This window comes from Colossoma macropomum, unplaced genomic scaffold (genome assembly GCF_904425465.1).
Source record: "Colossoma macropomum unplaced genomic scaffold, Colossoma_macropomum, whole genome shotgun sequence".
Taxonomy (NCBI): Eukaryota; Metazoa; Chordata; class Actinopteri; order Characiformes; family Serrasalmidae; genus Colossoma; species Colossoma macropomum.
This window is the reverse complement of record NW_023494792.1, coordinates 54,893,097-54,913,241: the sequence shown is the minus strand read 5'-3', so window position 1 is coordinate 54,913,241 and position 20,145 is coordinate 54,893,097. Positions and strand designations below refer to the sequence as shown.

The following is a 20,145-nucleotide window of genomic DNA, read 5'->3' as shown; positions in this document are numbered from 1 at the left end:
CTGTGTTCTAACTGAATTGTTGCAATAATTATATTAACTTTTTAGAAAACAAGGAATTTAAGTCTGTGTATTTAAGTTTAATTGAATTTATTTTATTGCCACTTCACACCAGATTGTATTCTATTACTTTCCAAAGTAATAGAATACAATTCTATTATTATTCTATTACTGTATTCTATTACTATTATTTCTATTATTATTCTATTACTTTCCAAAATACAAAATATTTAGCATGAGACAGTGAGAGAGAGAGAGTGAGGGAAAGAAGGAGAAAGAAAGATATTCAAAAGTGCAGTGTGGTAGAGAGAGAGAGAGGATGTGTGTGTGTGAGAAAGAGAGAGAGAGAGAGAGAGAGAGAGAGAGAGAGAGAATGCACCCTTGAAACCTCTGTAAAAAAGGCAAATGTACTCCTTTGTAAAACAGTAATCATATTAAGTTAACAATGCGAGCAAACTGGCTGTTTTAACATTACAAGTTCACTTAACATTTAACAGTTAGTTAACAGAACAATGTGTGTTTTATGCTGTCAACTCTTTACAGAAGAACAATATTTAAACTTTAAGGTGGCCAGATTACATGCTGTAAGTTAAAACTCCAAATTAGTTTTTACAGCATTGATTAAAAACAAACTCATTTGAAACCCTGTCCAACCTGAGCTCATCTAAAATGTTTACCCAATATTCTGTTGGGCTGCAGACCTCCAACGATGTTTATGAGAACACAAAATTACCCAGATGGAATACTTTGTTTTAGCAAGATCTCTTATATTGTTTCTTACTTGTTTTTAGGTAAGAGGAATTTTACTGAAGACTGCTCTGCTTCTAAAATACATACAAACTGTAGATAAAATGTTCCTCTGGTAGTAGAATCTTAGAGAGGACATTTTTAGTAGAGATGGTTGATGTGGGGAAATAGTTGCTTGAGACCCAGTGAAAGCTGAGTCGCTGCACATTTTGTTGATGTGTAAATCCTTAAATAAAAGAAGTAGCACCTGCACATTTTACAGGTTAATTGAAAAAAAAAATATCTGGGGGACTATATCCCAAAACAATTCTACTATAAACTATGCTTAGCCATACATCTTTACAGGCCTAGCCAACACCCCTGCCAGACATTACTGATATAAGCTCAGGAATTATGTGAAAACTTTTTTTTTTTTTCACAGCTGGGGAAAGCTTATATTGCCTGCTTGCTTTCCATTCATTTGGGTACTGATGTGTTTACATTGTACTATAGAGAATATTAGCCTATTGCTTTTTCACATCCCGCTTTGAGAATCAAAGGTAAATAAGATCTAAAGATAATTACACTCAGAATTTCCATTACTTTTATCTGGTGTGGTGATGATATTATGAAGAGTAAATATATTATCACAGACTTTCTTCCATGAATGTAATAATTGCCTGTAGCTTACCAGAGCAGATGACTCCAGCATGTCGTTTGTGATCACAGTTATGTTTACCCCATCCTGGTGATCTACATTGTTTCAGGGTAGACTCTGATCCACTGCAGTGCACATCATCCATCCAGATTGGTCCTGATCCTGGTCCAAATTGAGCACCTCTCAGTGCATCTACAGCATCTCCACAGCGCAGCTCTCTACACACCACTGCAGCATCTCTCATATCCCAGTAATCATCACACACTGTTCCCCACTGTCCTCTATGAAGAACCTCCACTCTCCCAGCACAGCGACTGCCACCATCTACCAACCTCACACTGTCTGTACAACAGCAAGAGAGAGAGAGAGAGAGAGAGAGAGAGAGGAAACAATTGACAGAATATTATTTTAATTTCATCACAGTTCAACACAGCACATAGAGTCTAAGACTAACAGGAAAAGTTGCAGCTCTTACCTGCACACTCCAGTCCCACATCACTGTCATGGGAGCAGTTGTGTTTGAGTGAAGATGATGTTGGACAGAAGGAAATCTGAGATTCGTTGCCTCTACACTGAAGCTCCTCTGACCACACCTGACCCTCCCCTCTGCCAAAAGCAGCTGCTCCCAGCACCTCCACAGGAAGCCCACAGCCCAGCTCTTGACACACAACCTCTGCATCCTGCTGGTCAAAGTCAGCATCACACACTGTGGACCAGGTCTCTCCATGAAGCACCTCCACTCTCCCAGAGCAGTGAGAACCACCAACCAGCCTGACTCCTAAAATAAAAGTAGGGATCGTACAGTATTGTAGTTTCTCATGTCATTTATCATGCAGTAATGAATTTTAACGTATTTATATTTTACATTAACATTCATTAACACATTAGCATATTAACATACTTTCTTAAGCTATACATATTTTAAAGAAAAGAAAATTTAGTGACATTTGAGTAGTGAACATGTTTAATTTTTCAGCAGAACTTACCTGAGCAAATCACTCCCACATCTTTAGAATGATCACAGTCATGTTTCTCCCCTCCAGGTGATCTACTGTTCTTCAGTGTAGACTCTGATCCACTACAGTCCACATTATCCATCCAGATTGGTCCTGATCCTGGTCCAAAGTGAGCTCTATTCAGTGCATCTACAGCCTCTCCACAGCGCAGCTCTCTACACACCACTGCAGCATCACTCATATCCCAGTAATCACCACACACTGTTCCCCACTGTCCTCTATGAAGAACCTCCACTCTCCCAGCACAGCGACTGCTACCATTCACCAACCTCACACTGTCTGTACAACAGGCATTGAGTTGAAAGGGTGGCAGGGGGGAGGGGGAGGGGGAATATATACATACATACAGATGAAAATCACCAAGGTTAATGTATTAGGCATCACATGTATCACATCAGACATCCAATAAGGCATCATATGTTATACATCAGTAAGAATTTAATGTGGTAGCAAAGATGACACACTGTAAAACTGGCAGTTTTAACACTTAAAGAGTTCATTTTAACATGATTTTGGTGCATCTACAGCCCATTGAATTTTGCGGTTTCAAAATTCACAAAGATATTCAGGATTAAAACAAGTATAATAAAACAAGCAGAGTTAAAGCTGTAAAACATCTGTTAAAGCTAGTAAAAGCTGTTTAATTCATAAGTAATGGAGGAGTTACTACCAATGGCATCAAGTAGAGGACTTCCTGAGCAGATGACTCCAGCATCTTCAGAATGATTGCAGTTATGCTCACCCCAATCTGACGATATACAGTTCTTAAATGTATACTCTGACTCACTACAGTCCACTTCATCCATCCAGATTAGTCCTGATCCTGGTCCAAAGTGAGCTCTACTCAGTGCATCTACAGCATCTCCACAGCCCAGCTCTCTACACACCACTGCAGCATCACTCATATCCCAGTCATTATCACACACTGTTCCCCACTGTCCTCTATGAAGAACCTCCACTCTCCCAGCACAGCGACTGCCACCATCCACCAACCTGACACTGACTGTACAACAGAATGAGAGTGAGAGAGAGAAATTAGTGTATATCTGGTGACCTTGCAATTCTTTACACAATCTAGTCCATCTAAACATATGTAAGCACAAGGAAAAATAAAGTTGCTTTTGATCTTTGATGAAACATGTGTAACAATAATACTTTTTAACAGCACTGTAGATAGATAGATAGATAGATAGATAGATAGATAGATAGTCTATGACCCAAGTAATCACAACTGTTCATTTATTGAAGGAAAAATGCTGTTCAGTCTTACCCTATGTAAAAATGTAGTTGCCCCTTTAGCTACTAAATCGCCCAGTTAACCTAATTCAATTGACTACTGGGTTCAATTTCACTAGCCACACCCAGGCATATTACTGTCAGATCTCTTGAATATAAACATCACTTAAATAAAACCTGTCTGGCAATGACACGCAGACTAGAAGGTCTTACAAAGCAGCACATGATGCCACATTCTAAAGAGATTCAAATACAGAAACAAAGTCATCAAAATCTACCAATCTGGAAAGGGTTACAAAGCCATTGCTAAGGCTCTCAGACCCCAGTGAACCACAGTGAGAGCCATTATCCACAAATGGAGAAAACTTGGAACAGTGGTGAACCTTCCCATGAGTGGCCAACCTACCAAAATTTCACCAAGAGTACATCAGCGACTCATCCAGGAGGTCACAAAAGAACCCAGAAAAAACATCTAAAGAACTGCAGACCTCACTTGCCTCAGTTAAGGTCAGTGTACAGGATTCCACAATAAGAAAGACACTCGGCAGAAAGGTATCCATTGCAGAGTTGCAATGTGCAAACCACTGCTGACCAAATAAACACAAAGGCTCGTCTCATTTTTGCCAAAAAACATCTAGATGACCCCCAAAACTTTTGGGATAATATTCTATGGACTGAGTCAAACGTCAAACATGTTGGAAGACATGGGTCCCGTTACATCTGATGTAAAGCTAAAACCATATTCCACCATAAGAACATCATACCAACAGTCAAACATGGTGGTGGTAGTGTGATGGTCTGGTGCTGCTTTGCTTTTGCAGGATCTGGATGACTTGTCATAACTGATGGAACCATGAATTCTGCTCTATCAGAAAATCCTGAAGGAGAATGTCCACCCGTCAGTTCGTAACCTAAAGCTCAAGCACAGTTGGGTTATGCCGCAGAACATAAGAAAGTCCACCTCTGAATGGCTCAAAAGAAACAAAATTAAGGCTTTGGAGGGGCCGTGTCAAAGTCCTGACTTGAATCCCTTTGAGTTGCTGTGGCAAGACCTTAAACAGACAGTTCATATTTGAACACCCTCCAATGTAGTCAAATTAAAAAAAATCTGCAAACAAGAGTGGGCCGAAGTTCCTCCACAGCAATGTAAAAGACTCATTGCAAGTTATTGCAAACATTTGATTGCAGTTGTTACTGCCAAGGGTGGCAAAACAGTTATTAGGTTTAGAGGGGGCTTTTACTTTTTCACATGGGTGATAGAGGTTTTGAATAAATCTTCAATAAATGGACTGATCATTTAAAAGCTGCATTTTGTGTTCATTTGTTGTCTTCATCTTATATTAAATTCATTGGATAATCTAAAACATTTAAATGTGGCAAATTAGCAAAAATGCAAGAAACTTTTTTCACAGCTCTGTATACATAAACATGTGAGCGGAAAGGAACTGTAGCATGTGTGGGAAATACATGTTAGACATTTTATGAAACTGGCACATAATAATACTTGAAATTCACCCTAAACACACACACACACACACACACACACACACACACACACACATACACACACGTATCAGGTCAGTTTCCATGTAGCTACTTTCACAATTACAGACTGTAGTCCATCTGTTTCACTGCACAGTTTGTTAGCCCCCTTTCACCCCGTTCTTCAATGGCCTGGACCCCCACTGGACCACCACAAAGGAGGTATTATTTAGGTGGTGGCTAATAAGTGGATGAGTGTGTTTACTCATATACAAAAAGTAACATCAGAATGAAAGAGTGCTTATGTGTTAGTGCCGTTAATTATCTGTTAATCATCATCATCTAATGATTTATTACCCCTTTTTTTGTCCACTGCAATGTTGTGTCTAACACAGTCCTCGGTCTTTTCTGGACACTCTTCTTCACCTCCACATTTTCAACTGCCTCACTATCCTCAGATCTGTCTTCACATTTTCAGTATTAATTACTCCTTTTCCCATAACCATTAATTACCACTTTATGTGTCCCTCCAAGTAAAGCAATGATCTTCACTACAAATACACTAATTATACTATGATTTCATGTTTAGGATCAGGCTACACACACTTTGCTGTTAGTCAGGATGTATGTGTAAGCCCTCTGTGGAAAAAATTACTCAAGAAATCTTGAGATATGACTCTCTCCATAGTTTCCCAATCAGGTTGCTGAGAGCACACACGGGACGTTGTACAGCTGCCACTTGAGGAGAGTCAGTACAGATGAAAACAGCAGGCTTTCTGCATTAAGTGTAATATACAAAAAATTAACAACTTATATCACTGCAGTGATTCTTGAACTCTGTTGTGGCACTGAATGTGGATGTATTTGTGCTGGTTCACCGCACTTTGGAGAATATGTATCAGTACGTTTGCACAAGTGTGAAGAGTGTGATGTGTTTTAGTCCATGAGTTTGATTTTTACATATGATAAAACAAGTCAAGATTTGAAAATGTACACATGCACGTTAACACCGTCTATCACATGAAGCTGACTGACTGTGACACTGCATAAAGTTTTAAAATGAGCAAGTTAGATTTATTTTTCTTGGATTCATTAATAAGCAGTCTGACCAATCAGAGCTGTGTTATCGTGGTTACTGCTGTAGTTTATTTGCTCATTCATAATTTCAAAAAAGCCTGTAATTGTAAATAATCTAGCGCAGGGCACGCCACTGTCAGATCTTCAATCCAAATCTAAAAAATAATCCCACCTCCAACCAATCAAAACATATGAAACAACAGAGCGGATTTAATGGACAGGACAGACAAGAAGTAGAAATAGAGTGAAGGAAGAGATAGTGATAGCTAATTTAATTTAATTTTATTGATTGATATTTATTCATTGATATTCGCACCAATGTCCAACCAACAACTTAATTGCTAAACTGTATGTGAGTTTTGTTTGTATAAGAAAAGATCTACATAAACTATAACCAATATTTCTCCACTATTAAGACCCCTTCTCTCCATTGATAAGCTGTAATGTTAATGTGGAACCACGCTGAGCCATTTCTTTAACTCAGTGTAATGATCATTTTCTGACAGTTTGGTATCAGCTCTCTCAGTTGGGTTATCTCACTTGGATCAAGAACTTCAAGAACTCAAGGTTTACTAAATTAAATCCCACATCAGCATCATAGCAATGCTACATATAGTTAAAAGTAGTTCACGAATGCACACACAAGCTCTAAATGAAAGAATAAAATAAATAGCAAAAACTATATTAACACTGCATTCAGTCATCAGTGTTCAGAGTTTCAGTACAGTTGAATTCATCTCAACGCATGATTAGAAAAAGTCAGTGTAGTTTAAATTCATCAGCCTCAGTTCCAATAGCAACCTGTCTGTAGCTTTTGGCCAGCCTATAAAATTGTTTTGGTTAAACATGTAATGGAGCCTACTTCTGTGTCATACAGTAGACATACTTCGGAATAGGACTGAGTGATAAATTGAGTGCAGTGAAATTTACCAATAGTACAAAGTTACTATTTTCCAAAAACAATTCAGCAGTTGCTGTGTTCTGAAGTTTGTCCATAAATCTGCACTAAATAGATCCGTACTACGTAAAAACACATTGTCCTGCAAACGAATCTTGATCTTAGACATAGAGCTGCTGGCATAAACACACAAAGCAACAGCTGATTTCGGTTTGTTTATTGTATAGAAATATTTAGAATACACATTAATTGTTAATGTTTGTATATTTTCCACTTTACTTAAGGGGACACAAAAAAGTAGAAATACATTAAGAAATCAGTAACTAATCTAGTAACAAGTCTTTTAGTTTCAACAAATGGAGAGAGAGCAAATGAGAGTTAAAATTTGATCTTAATTATTCTTTAATAGTGACAGTGAATACTTACCAGCAGTGGTGAGTGTGATAGTGGAGGACAGAAGAATGAGAGCCACACAGCTGTCCATCTGCGGCTGACCTGCACACAGTCCGTTCAACTCAGCAGCAGAACAAACTTCACCTCCACTCCCCCCAGAGAAACTGACGAAACTGAGAGAGAAAGAGAGAGAGAGAGAGAGAGAGCTCCCCACAGCCACCAATCACACTCACTATGACTTTATTAGAAAGAGGAGAGGAAATCATCAAACATTTTCAGTGACAAATCAGAGGAGGCATTTTTTTCTTTCTCCATATTTATCAAAAGAGCGTCAGCGCTGATGAACAGAACTCCACCTCCGTCTCTAGAGGTGTGTGTGTGAGGAGAGACGCTCGCAGCAGTGTAGTGAGAAACACACTAACATACAAGAGACTGACTTCAGAGAGAGGAAACACTCCAGTGTAATACAGCATTAATGCTGCACCTGCAGAGAGCTGATCCACACACTGATAACCATCTCACACACACACACACACACACACACACACACACACACACACTCACATGCACACACACACACACACACACACACACACACACACACACACACACACAGATAACCTACTTTCTCTCTCTCTCTCTCACACACACACACACACACTGATAACCTACTCACACACATATTGATAACCTACTCACACTCACACACACTACTCATGCACCCACATAGATAGACACACACACATGTACACTGATAACCTACTCTCAAACATACACACACACACTGCTTACACTCACACTCTAATCACCTACTCACACACACACACACATACACACAGGCACACATTGATAACCTACTCTCTCACACACACATACACACAAACATACACATAAACACACAGACACACACACATGCACATACAGTGTCATCCCCCACACTCTCTTTCCTTCTTCCTCTCTCTTTCTCTCTCTTTCTCTCTCTCTCTCTCTCTCTCTCTCTCTCTCTCTCTCTCTCTCTCTCTCTCTCTCTTTCTCTCTCTCTCTCTCTCTCTCACACACACACACACACACACACTCACACACACCTGCAGCTGTGTGGTTTCTCTGTATGTTCACAAATGGAAGTTTTACAGGAATTACATAGTTTACACAGAATTAACAGACTACACTACATGTACATCTACTGTAACTGCATATTACATAATATGCACTAAACTCTCATTTAACTGGTTTACTCTTAATATTAATACACTGAGAAAATAATGATCAAGAAATGATTTTAACTCACTGACTTGCTGACCCAATCAGTCATTCACACATTTGCTTATTTACTCACTTACTCATTCAGTCACTCACTTGCTTACACATCCACTCAATAATTAGCCATCATGCTGGAATTCTCGCTCAATCACTCACAGATCTGCTCACTCACTGACCCACTCACTCATTTGCACTCTTGCTCCTTTATCACTTGCTTGCTCACTTGTTTACTCACTTACTGACTGATCTACTAACTCTATGGCTGTGTCTGAGTACTTAAATGAAAGTTTCATTGTTGTCACTCATTCAATTATTCACTTACTCAAACACACAGACACCCACAAACACATTGACAAACAACTCACACACACACACACACACACACACACACACACACACACACACACATAAGCACATTGATAAACAACTCACGAACACACACACTCTCTGTCTAACACACATTCTCTTACACACATGCGTACACACACGCACACTGATAAACTAATAACACATGCCTAGAGTCAAAATACAGATACACAAGAATACTACACTTAAAATGGTTAAAAACAAAGAAAATTTAAATATGTAATGATACTGATCTGAACTGAGGAACAAGCTAATTTGTAATTACTTTGTAATAAATGAAAGAAAGTACATGATAATACATTTTTTGCTGAATGCTTACACACTGAAATTAAATGCTTAGACAAAACATCAAAACCTTAATTTTTGTAACCATGATTTAAACAAAAGCACCAAAAGTACAAAAGCATTTCCTGCTTTGCACTTTGATTGCAGTTCTCCAACACACTTATGCAAAACACTATACACAGTTTCTTACATTAGGCACTGCGTTCAAGAATTGAAGCTCTTGCAATCATTGGGAAAACACTTTTATTTAAAAACAAAAAACATTTGCAACACCCACAGACACCTGAATACACTCGCACAGTAATGAAACACCAATGGTTCTGAGACTTCACACTGCAGATAGCCCTCAGGTAAGCTCACCACTTTTATGAGAACTTTGCAAACATGGAGGCAGTGAGAGTGAGAGTGGGAGGAAGAGGAGAAGGAGCAGGATGAGGACAAGAACAAGTACAACAGAATGTAGTCCAACAATATTAGGTCTGTGTTCCTCAATGAATACAAAACATAGGCATAGTTCTGGGAAGCACATGTAATATAATATTGATGTTACAGTACATGTACTGTGTACAGTATTACAGCAAACTATGTAAACCTAACCAATGAAGTCATGTTCTTGCATTTTTTACAGAACCGCTAGAACTAACAAACAGATGCTTATCAAGCAGATAAACAGATCTGCGTATCATTATCATTATTTTTAGATGAGGGCTTTATAGCAAAAATATCATATCAAGATGCATGATAAGTAGCACAATATTTGAAAACACAGACAAAACGTATCAGAAGTGCTGTATATAATAAAAACTGGCATCAAAAACTTTAAAAAATCAAACAATCTTTCATACGATATGTGTAAAAAATCTCTTTATATAGATCTTTTTTACGATTGATTTTTATTCAGCCTTACACATATTGCACTACATTAAATCAAGTTAAACAGGACTGATGACACTCTCTATGTAAGGAAACATACAGTTCATCAGTGTTCTTTAAGTATTGATGATATTCAAAAAACGCTCAGAAGTATTGTTTATCATGATATCAAACACACACACAGACACACACACAGACTGATATTGAATGTGAAAATAATCCTCCCTTTCATGTTATATTTTGAAATTTTTAATGTGTGTGAATATTCCATGAGGACAAAACAAAACAAAAAACATTTAGCTGGAACTTTTACAAAAGAGAAACAGGATGACAACTTCAGCTGTCAGTGAGCTAAAATTGGTTAAAGCTCAGTGATGTTAAACAGGTTCAGGTTGTGTGAGGGTTGTGTGGTAGGTGTATGTGTGTGAGGGTGTGTCAGGTAGAGCTGGTTAAGTGTTTGTGTGTGTGTATGTGTGTGTGTGTGTGTGGGGATGTATGAGAGTGTATGTGGAAGAGGTGGTTAGGTGGGTGTGAAGGTGTGTGTGGATGAGCTAGTTAGGTATGGGTGTGTGAGGGTATGTATTATAGAGTGTATTAAGTGTTTGTGAGGATGTGTGTGGTATAGCTGGCTATGTGTGTGTGAGGGTGTGTGTTGTATAGTTGCTTAGGGGTGTGTGAGAGTATGTGTGGTTAAGCTCATTAGGTGTACATGAAGGTGTGTATGGTATTGCAGGTTGGGTATGTGTGGTTGAGTTGGTAGGTGTGTGTGAGGATGTGTTTGGTAGAGCTGGTTAAGTGTTTGTGTGTGTGTGTCTGAGTGTGTGTAGTAGAGCTAGTTAGATATGGGTGTGTGTGAGTGTGTGTATTATAGAATTGGTTAAGTGTGTGTGAGAATGTGTGTGGTATAGCTGGCTAGGTGTGTGTGAGGGTGTGTGTTCTATAGTTGCTTAGGGGTGTGTGAGAGGTGTGTGGTAGAGCTGGTTAGGTGTACGTGAAGACGTGTATGGTATTGCAGGTTGTGTGTGTGAGGTGTGTGTATGTGTTTAGTGGAGCTGGTTAGGCATGTGTGATGTGTGTGAGGGCGTGTTTGATAGAGCTGATTAGAGGTGTGAGGATGTGTGTGGTAGAGCTGGTTAGGTGTGTGTGTGAGGGGGTGTGTGGTAGAGCTGGTTGGGTGTGTGTGAGGTGGTGTGTGGCAGAATGTTATAGGTGTGGTTCTGCTTTCCTGGTTCTTATATTCCAGGCTTTCTGTCTCTGAGAAAAAGAGGGACAATGTAAGAGCATTTCCTTCTTCAGAACAGCTGCTCTTCTTCTTCTCTGGTCTGTGAGGAAATCAGTGACTTAGCTGAGTTCAGGAGTGTCTCCATGTTCAGCTTCACCAGCTTTTTACTGGACGCTGTCCAGGGTCCTGCAGCTCCTTGATGTCTGTGCTGCTGAAACAGATCAGCTACAGCTCCCTGAGGGCTTCAACCAACTTTGTTTCACAGATTCTCCTTGTCTGGTTTAATTTAAATTGTTCCTAAATGGTTGGGCAGTAATACATCTCACACCACACAAGTCTGTCAGGGTATCCCACAAGGATCAATCCTTGGATCATTATTATAGGCACCCTGAGTTGAAAAAGGTTAAACTTGAGGCAGTCATGGGCATCATCAGTATTTTGTTCTGCGCTGACATCTTAATCATATGACAAACAAAAAGCATTTTTTAAAATGTATCTTATTTTTGCTAATAGTACATTTGCTAGTTAATAGTAGTTTAGCACTCCAAGAGGCTCAGAAGGCTGTTATGTTTCACTCTGTTGCTGATCGGCTCTGATAAACTGGATCACTGATAAATTGGATTATATCAATGCTTTCATTTGCTCTGCATTTTTTTTCTTGCTTAATAGATATTAGCCCTTCTTGTTCTCATTTGGCTACTGTTGCTAGTTTCTCTACAGTAACTGTGCAGTATGTCTCCAAATTGCAGTCCACTTCTTGTTTTCTTGACCCCATTTCTATAAATTTCTTTAAAAATGTCTGTCTTCACTTAGTCCTCATAGTACATCTATTGTTATGGTTATGTCCCATCTGAACTGAAACTAGCTGTCATCACTCATGTTCCACAGGACATACTACAGACATACTACATACTACAATATGAACCATTTAAATTAGATTTTAGAGCAGAGAGCAGTACTGAAACTGCCTTGGTGAAGGTTATGAATGATCTCTTGGTGCCCATTGACATCCTCATTTTGTTAGACCTAAGCACTGCCTTTGATTGGAAATATATACAGGGAGATTCACTTGAAAGAGGCCCTGAATATTTTGCTGTAACTCCAGTTAGGATGAAGTAATCTGAACCAAAAAAATATGCTACATACCTTCATGTATGTACAATCATTTGCATTATAGGTGATGCTGGAAGTGATCTCCATTTTCTGCCTAACACATAAGGGGTACGGGGGCAAGGTTAAACGTTGTGATGGCTGTCCGGCGCCTACCTCATCGCTCCGACGCAGGGGCATCCCAGCTTGTTTAAAGCTCCATATACTGAGGAGCACATTGCACACTGTTTCATTCAGATTGCTTCGTCATAGCGAGAGTTATTACAGCATACATTACAGCTTTCGAATGAATCTCCCTGTAGTACTGCCCACACTTGGTTTGAATCATACCTTTCTATTCATTCTCAGTTTGTGCTGTTGGGCAGTAATACATCTCACACCACACAAGTCTGTCAGGGTATCCCACAAGGATCAATCTTTGGATCATTATTGTTCAGTATTTAAATTTTACCTCTGGGGAATATTATTAGGAAATATAGCATGGGCTATGTTCGTAATTTTGCCAGGCTTAGGGCATTTCGATCACCTTCTGATGCTGAGAAACTTGTACATGCATTTATTTCATGCAGGTTGGACTATTGTAAAGGTCTTTATGCTGGTTTACCTGAAAAATTTCTTCAGACACTTCAGTATGTGCAAAAAAAATGTGCAGCAGTTCTTACTACCTTGTGTTCATATAATTCCTATACTAGTAAAGCTTGTACTGATTTTTACTTTACCATACAAGTGTACCTCTGTTACCTTTCTTAGCCCATCATGTTTAGACAGAGCCTACAATTTATATGCACACAATACAAAAAAGCTATGATTGAAATGCTGTAACTTGGGTGCTCACACTGCACATGAAACGCAGCCTCTACAGACAGACTTGTCTGTGGACAATTCCCAATAAAGGTGTTTTATTAAAAACAATACACAGTGCACCTGAGTTCCGGGCAAAAACACTGAGAAAATGTGCTACAGTGGCTTTACTAACTTGTGCCACATGATGCCCTGAAACTAAAACCAGGTGGTGCTGCACTGGTAGGATGACATGCCCTCTCTACAGCCTATTTTGCGATGACAATTTGTAAAATCAATATATTTATGTTTTTACCTGTCAATTCTTTTGAGTCAAACAGAGTAAAGTTGGCATATACAGACTTTAGTACTGCAAATGTCAACTTTTTTGGCTCTGTTTTGTTAGTCTACATGATCAGGGGAAGTGGCTGTGTTTGTGTGTGCTTAAAAACAGGCTACTATTGCGATATGTATGCCTGGGGCAATCAGATGCAATACTTCGCTGTGTAAGCAGATCATCGTTCATTTCCAGCTTGTGTTGTTTGCTCATTAGTGCAGCAGAGTACACTAGGCTTATGTTATATGTGACACCCACAAAGTGTGGTTACTTTTGTGTTTGTGTGTTTCCTTTATATTATTATTGTTAGTTAAATTTAGTCAAATCTGCCATTTTTATCCTCTTCTCAATGCACTCCCATTCTAAGCTTGGTAACAGAATGCAGGTACCCCTGCTATTCCGTGATGCTACCAGAAGGGGGCAGTGCACTGGCTGTGCTATGATTATCTACGGTAGTCTTGAAATTTCCTCTCAGACCAGAGAGGCATTTGTGAAAGCAAGCCATGTCTTCCATCTCATCCTTTTTAACCGTTTTTCAGGTGAGCACTGTTTTAAAAATGGACTAAAATTCTCCTGAACTAGTTAGTACAGCATACGGGTACATATATTAGTACATTTGTGTCAACTTGCGTGCATTGAGTCGAGGTTTAGTAGGTTATAGAAATGTAGACGTGCAAAGTTTTTTTTTTACTTTTTAGTTACTTGTGTTTTAGCTAAGCTCCTAGATCTTAAACTCTGTGAAGAAAACGTTAAAACTTGTTTGAGAGAGTTCTATAATTTTATTTTGACAGTGTGAATGAGTATCAAAATGTGTTTACATGTAAGAGACGTTCTAAGAGATTTAATAGCGCCAGCTATTAGCACTTTGAGTATGTTTTACTTTTTGAGTTCAGTGTAACAGTTATTAAGTGAGCCTCGTCTGTATCCGTCTCTTTGTTACATGATACGTAATGGATGCACAGTTATAGACTATATGTACGAGCTTTAGCAATTCTTTTAGCACATGTGCATTCTGTTGTATTTTAAGAATATTATCTCCTTCAAACCTAAAAAAATGTGAATTGAGGATGCTATATTCACCTACTGGACAGTTTGTTACCAGTATTGATACTGATGCTTGCCTATTGCTAGAAAAGCTAGAGTCTTCCGACAACAGAAAAATGCAGTGTGAACCTCCCTTAAACAGGTAGAGAGGAAAGTTTACTTCCAGTCCTGTCTAGACGGCAGGGTTGCACTAGTCATTTTCAAGCTTTCAGGAAGAACCTTTAAACTCTGCTGTGTAAGAGTTTGTACTTCAGAGTATAGAAGTAAATAAAACCTCTGCCCCACATCACAATATTGAGGACACTGGCATTTCCATCATATGCTATAGATAATGTAAACAGACTTCCCACACTCATGTACACACACAACAAGATCAGCCACTCACCTTTTACCCCTCCTACATAATCATAGTTCTCTGGTGTGTCCACTACTATGACATGGGAAAACAAATTATATTAATAACCAACAAACCTGATGTTTTTTCTGTGCTGACACTGCGGTTGAAAATGAATTGTCAATATTAAGAAAAAAAACAACCTGTCATAATGTTGTAGTTTGGTTCAGTGGTAACAGCATCATCATAGATATCTGTTATGTCTTCTGTGAAAATGTAGAGATAAATATCATTAAATCAGCATCAGTATCATCAGTGACTGTGTTCATGCAATTACAGTACTATTACATGAAGGCCCAGTTGCCCAAACACAGATTAGGCCCAAGTCTAGACTAAAAGAGTTTTCAACAGTGATTCACCATTCATATTGCAATGTAATCTAAGACTAGGCTTAATCCATGTCTGGAAAAGTAGCCCTGTAAGTCAAACCTGTTACAAAAGCTAGGTTCCGATCAGCAGTGCTGACGTCATCATAATTCTCTGCTACGTCCTCTACACCAAAACATGGAGACGTGTATCAAGGATCAACAATCAAATTATACACAGTTGTTTCAGGTTTTTCAGCTATGATCATTAAATAATATAATCATATAAGCCTAATACAAACATAAGCTTTTGTGGCTAACATTAGCACTCAGAACTATTGACTTTGAATAGGTTTAGAGTCTGATAATTCAATAAGTAATAAAACAAATTAATTTTGGATTCCACAGGTATGATAAACATATACTGTAAACACCAACATAAAGTAAATACAATCACATGCATTTGATTATTCTACTCTCAAAGAATTTTTATCTCTACTTAATTTCTACTTCTTTCTAAACTAAAACCAAAACAGAAACACACCTGCTACGCTATCAGAGATCTGTCCAGTAGTGATGACATCATCATAGTTCTCTGCTGTGTCCTCTTTTGCTGATTCACCTAAATCAAATAAAAACAGACTGACTTTACAAACAAATTGCAATCTTTATATTATGATATTAAATTGATTGCAAAGATCTCAATGTTCAAAAGACATGTGACTTGCTCATTTGAACACTTACTCGGTCACTTTGACACTGTCTCAAACAAGGTCACTCGGACACTCAGTCAGTCAACATACATAACTTCAGCTGCATAATAGATGCTTATCCACAGAACAAGCACACTACACTACATGTAGACCTACTCTAACTGCACATTTTGTCTATACACTTATACACTTAACTCCTATTTAACTGATTCAGCTATACTGAAGAAATCATTCATTGAAAAGATTACATATAGCTTAGATCAATGGACAAATGAGCATGCATTGCAGTGTGTTCTGGGATCTCAAATGTAAATATATTTTAATACTTCATGAATGCTAATGCTTCCTGTAGAACACTCTTCATATCATTCACCTTTTTGAATCAAGGAATTTCTCTTAGTGATGGATCTGTGGTCGATCTCCTCGTAGACTGCCTCAGTCAGAGCCTTACGCCTCTTGGAGAGCACTGTGAGGGAGACAGGGAGAAACATGGAGCCAGTTCAGTAGAAGAGAAGACTGATGACAGATTGAAGGACTAATGATGTTTAGAGAATGTACAGAAAGTGGATTGTAGATGATCTCTGAATCTCTCTACCTCTCCTGAGCACTCTGTTCTGGTAAAACAGCACAACCAGAAGCACTAAGGCCAGGAAGAGCACCACTCCCAGAACCAGGAGAGACACTTGATAGATAGATGGAACAACTGGTGGAACAAGGAGTGGCTGTTGTGATGGGTATAAAGGTAGAAGGCACAGATATGTCTGTAAATGCAGAAACAGAGGTTTCAATACATTTTTCAATTAAAGTTTAATATAATTGTATATTATTTAATCAATGCATCATTTAACAAAGACTTCCAGATGTTTAAAACTGTAACAAAAGAGTTTTGATTGAAGTCAAAAACTAAAAAATCCAGCAGACTCCTCTGACCTGCACAGGTGACTCCAGCATCCTGACTGTGGGAGCAGTCAGTGTGGTTCTTCAGGGAATGAGGACAGTCCCACAGGTGAATCTCATTCCCTCTACACTTCACTCTGTTCAGCCAGATAGGCCCTTTAAACACACCAAAGACAGCACTCCCATCAGAACTCAGCTCCGGCCTACAGCCCAGCTGCCTGCAGACCACCTGAGAATCCTTTATGTTCCAGAGATCATCACAAAGAGAGCCCCACTCAGTGTTATGATACACCTCCAGCCTCCCAGAGCAACTTGCCTTTCCTCACCTCAGCCTCAGAGGGAGGTGCTCTACATCACACATACAACACAAGAGAAGATGACAATCATAAACCAGCATAAGCACACAGAGTAACAATACAGCTATAAAGTGTACATTTTCACTCTCTGTACAATTTACTGATTCAAAGGCCATTAATATTTGTGTGAAGGAGTAACGTGTCTAACGTGTGACACTTTCATATTTTACTTATTGAAATATTGACTGTGTTTGTTTGCAAGTGTACTTACTTGAGCACTTTCTGTGATGAGGAGATGAGGAGCTTTTCAGATGGCTTCGTAACAGATGATCTTCTATGAATATCGGAAGGTCTTTCATTAGCCACTAAATATATAAAGCTGTTTGCTTATATATTTCAATTCTGTTCAACTGGTGCTTTAATTTATCTAATGAATCCTGATGTGATTTATTTTCAGCACACACAGGGAAAATTCATAAGAACATAAAAAGTTGCCTACTTGAGCAGGTAATGTGAGCCACCTCATTGTTTTGATCACAGTAGTTCTGTTTCCAGGGGGAGTCATGTTTCCTACATTTCAGATCATCCAGCCAGTTAGGAGCTGATTCAATTCTTACTTTGGCCCAGAACTCACTGCCAGATCTTCCACAGTTCAGCTCCTGGCAGATGAGACTTATTGTTTCTTCATCCATCCCATTTAAACACACATTACCCCAGGTTCCATTGTAGAACACTTCCAGATTCCCCTCACAGCCATCAGTGAGTCTGATCTCTTTAAACTCTGGTGGGAGAAAGATTAAACTAAGTCTAATCCTCAGTTTTTAAAGAGCATATTTTAGTATGTTCATTCATTCAGTATCTAGCATTCTTTGAAAAACTTCATTAAAACCTGCAGTTCTGCAAACATTAGTATCACTTTACCTGAACACACGACTCCTACATCGTCCTTGTGTCCACATTCATCCTCTCCACACAGCTGAAATGTGCAGTTCCACAGGGACGCCTCGTTCCCCTCACACTCCACCTCATTCAGCCGTATGGGTCCAGTTGCAGCTCCAAATCGCGCTGGTACTGGAGCACTGAGGGCCACTCCACACAGCAGCTGTCGGCACACCACCTGTGCATCCTTAATATCCCAAAAGTCATCACTCACTGTCCCCCAAGAGCTGCTGTGGAAAACCTCCAGCCTTCCTGCACAGTCTCATCCCAGAACCAACCAGCCTGACACACACACACACACACACACACACACACACACACACACACACAGACATAGATTAACACAGATATAAGAGAACTGAAATTCTTCCCAGAGTGTAACAATACTATAGTACAGACAATAAATAATGGGCAATAATACTGGAACATGTCAGATTTAGATAAGAGTGATGTCTGATTGTAATTTTTACCAGAGCAGGTGATTGAGAGCTGTTCTCTGGAGCTGCAGTTGACTGTTTCTGCGCTGCTGCAGTTCCCCAGATGAGCTTCACTCCCAGAACATTTAAAACCCGTCACACACATGTGTCTGTGTTCAGGACTGGATGTAGAGGAGCTGGAGAAGCTGAACACAGAGCCACAGCTCAGCTGTCTGCAGACCACAGAGGCCTCCGACTCACTCCAGGAGTCCAGCAGAACTCTCCTCCAGTCCTGCCTGAAGTACACCTCCAACTCCCCCTCACACTCCATCCCTCCAGACAACCGCACTCGCCCCTCATGAAACACCAGAGAGGAACCTGCAGAGGAAATAATCAGTTAACTTTCTGAACTTCTCCTCAACACTTCATATTTTATTGGAGGTTCCTCAGACTTCAACAGGCATTTTTGACATGGTGTATATTACTGTGAGATGGACTACATGATTCTGAGATCTCACCACTGCAGATGAATCCAGCATCCTGTTGATGAGAGCATGCAGTTCGACTCCATGATGAAATGGGACATTTTGACAGGTGGGTTTCGTTCCCCTGACAATCAAGCACATCAGCCCAGATCTGGCCAGTACCCTCCCCAAACGAGTCTGACCCCAACACAACCACAGCACTCCCACACTTCAGTTGACCACAGAGGACACTGGCAGCTCTAATATCCCAGCTTACATCACACACTGTGCCCCACTCACTGAGGTACTGGAGCTCCACTCGACAAGAACAGGAGTCAGAGCCGGTTACCAGCTGAGCCTGAGTGTGACCTGAATCAAAATCATGATCATAGATAAAGGTAATTCAATGCCATCTACTTTGACAAGCAGTGGAAAAATATTTATATTTAAAAAATAAATCTTGTTGAAGTGAATCTCAATTAAAAATGCATTGTTTACCAGTACACACCAATCCTGCATCACTGTCATGGGTGCAGTTGTGTGAAGGTGATGTTGCACCTCCACTCTCCCAGAGCAGCGAGAACCACCATTCAGCCTGACTCCTAATATATTACATTTGAAAATAGAAATTATGAAATTTTTGATTAGCGAATTAATTCTGTTTAAATAAAATTATTTTGTTAAAAGGCAAAATTTAAAATTTGAAATATTTTGTTTAGAAACACGTAAGTTTTTAAAGATAAAGAGATGTAAGATAAACTGTTCCTCTGTCCTTGAAAGTTTTAAGACAAGTGAACAAATTAAATAAAAAAGACAGTTTCTGAAATATAAATGATTATGACAAAAAAACATTCACGACTATTAAATGAAATACAAATGACAACACTGTCCTCTATGAAGAACCTCCACTCTCCCAGCACAGCGACTGCCACCATCAACCAACCTCACATTGTCTTTAAAA

The 20,145-nt window shown here is 39.3% G+C and overlaps 1 protein-coding gene across 1 annotated transcript; it reads right to left on the bottom strand.

Moving 5' to 3' along the window:
* Positions 1 to 2,243: 2,243 nt before the first annotated feature.
* On the bottom strand, positions 2,244 to 7,616 carry LOC118812530 (deleted in malignant brain tumors 1 protein-like). The gene is made up of 3 exons (XM_036577610.1): positions 7,517 to 7,616; positions 3,089 to 3,400; positions 2,244 to 2,676 (listed from the first exon to the last, which is right to left on the bottom strand). Exons 1-3 carry the CDS (start codon positions 7,572 to 7,574, stop codon positions 2,354 to 2,356), a joined length of 693 nt encoding a protein of 230 aa, XP_036433503.1. The 5' UTR covers positions 7,575 to 7,616; the 3' UTR covers positions 2,244 to 2,353.
* Positions 7,617 to 20,145: the final 12,529 nt, after the last annotated feature.

What these genes read in the sequence shown, in the direction of transcription:
- LOC118812530 (XM_036577610.1), bottom strand. Translation starts at nt 7,574, where the DNA reads ATGGACAGCTGTGTGGCTCTCATTCTTCTGTCCTCCACTATCACACTC. An exon ending in TATCACACTCACCACTGCTG is followed by an intron (nt 3,401 to 7,516) that starts GTAAGTATTCAC and finishes TCTGTTGTACAG; the next exon opens with TCAGTGTCAGGTTGGTGGAT. An exon ending in TGGAGTCATCTGCTCAGGAA is followed by an intron (nt 2,677 to 3,088) that starts GTCCTCTACTTG and finishes CCTGTTGTACAG; the next exon opens with ACAGTGTGAGGTTGGTGAAT.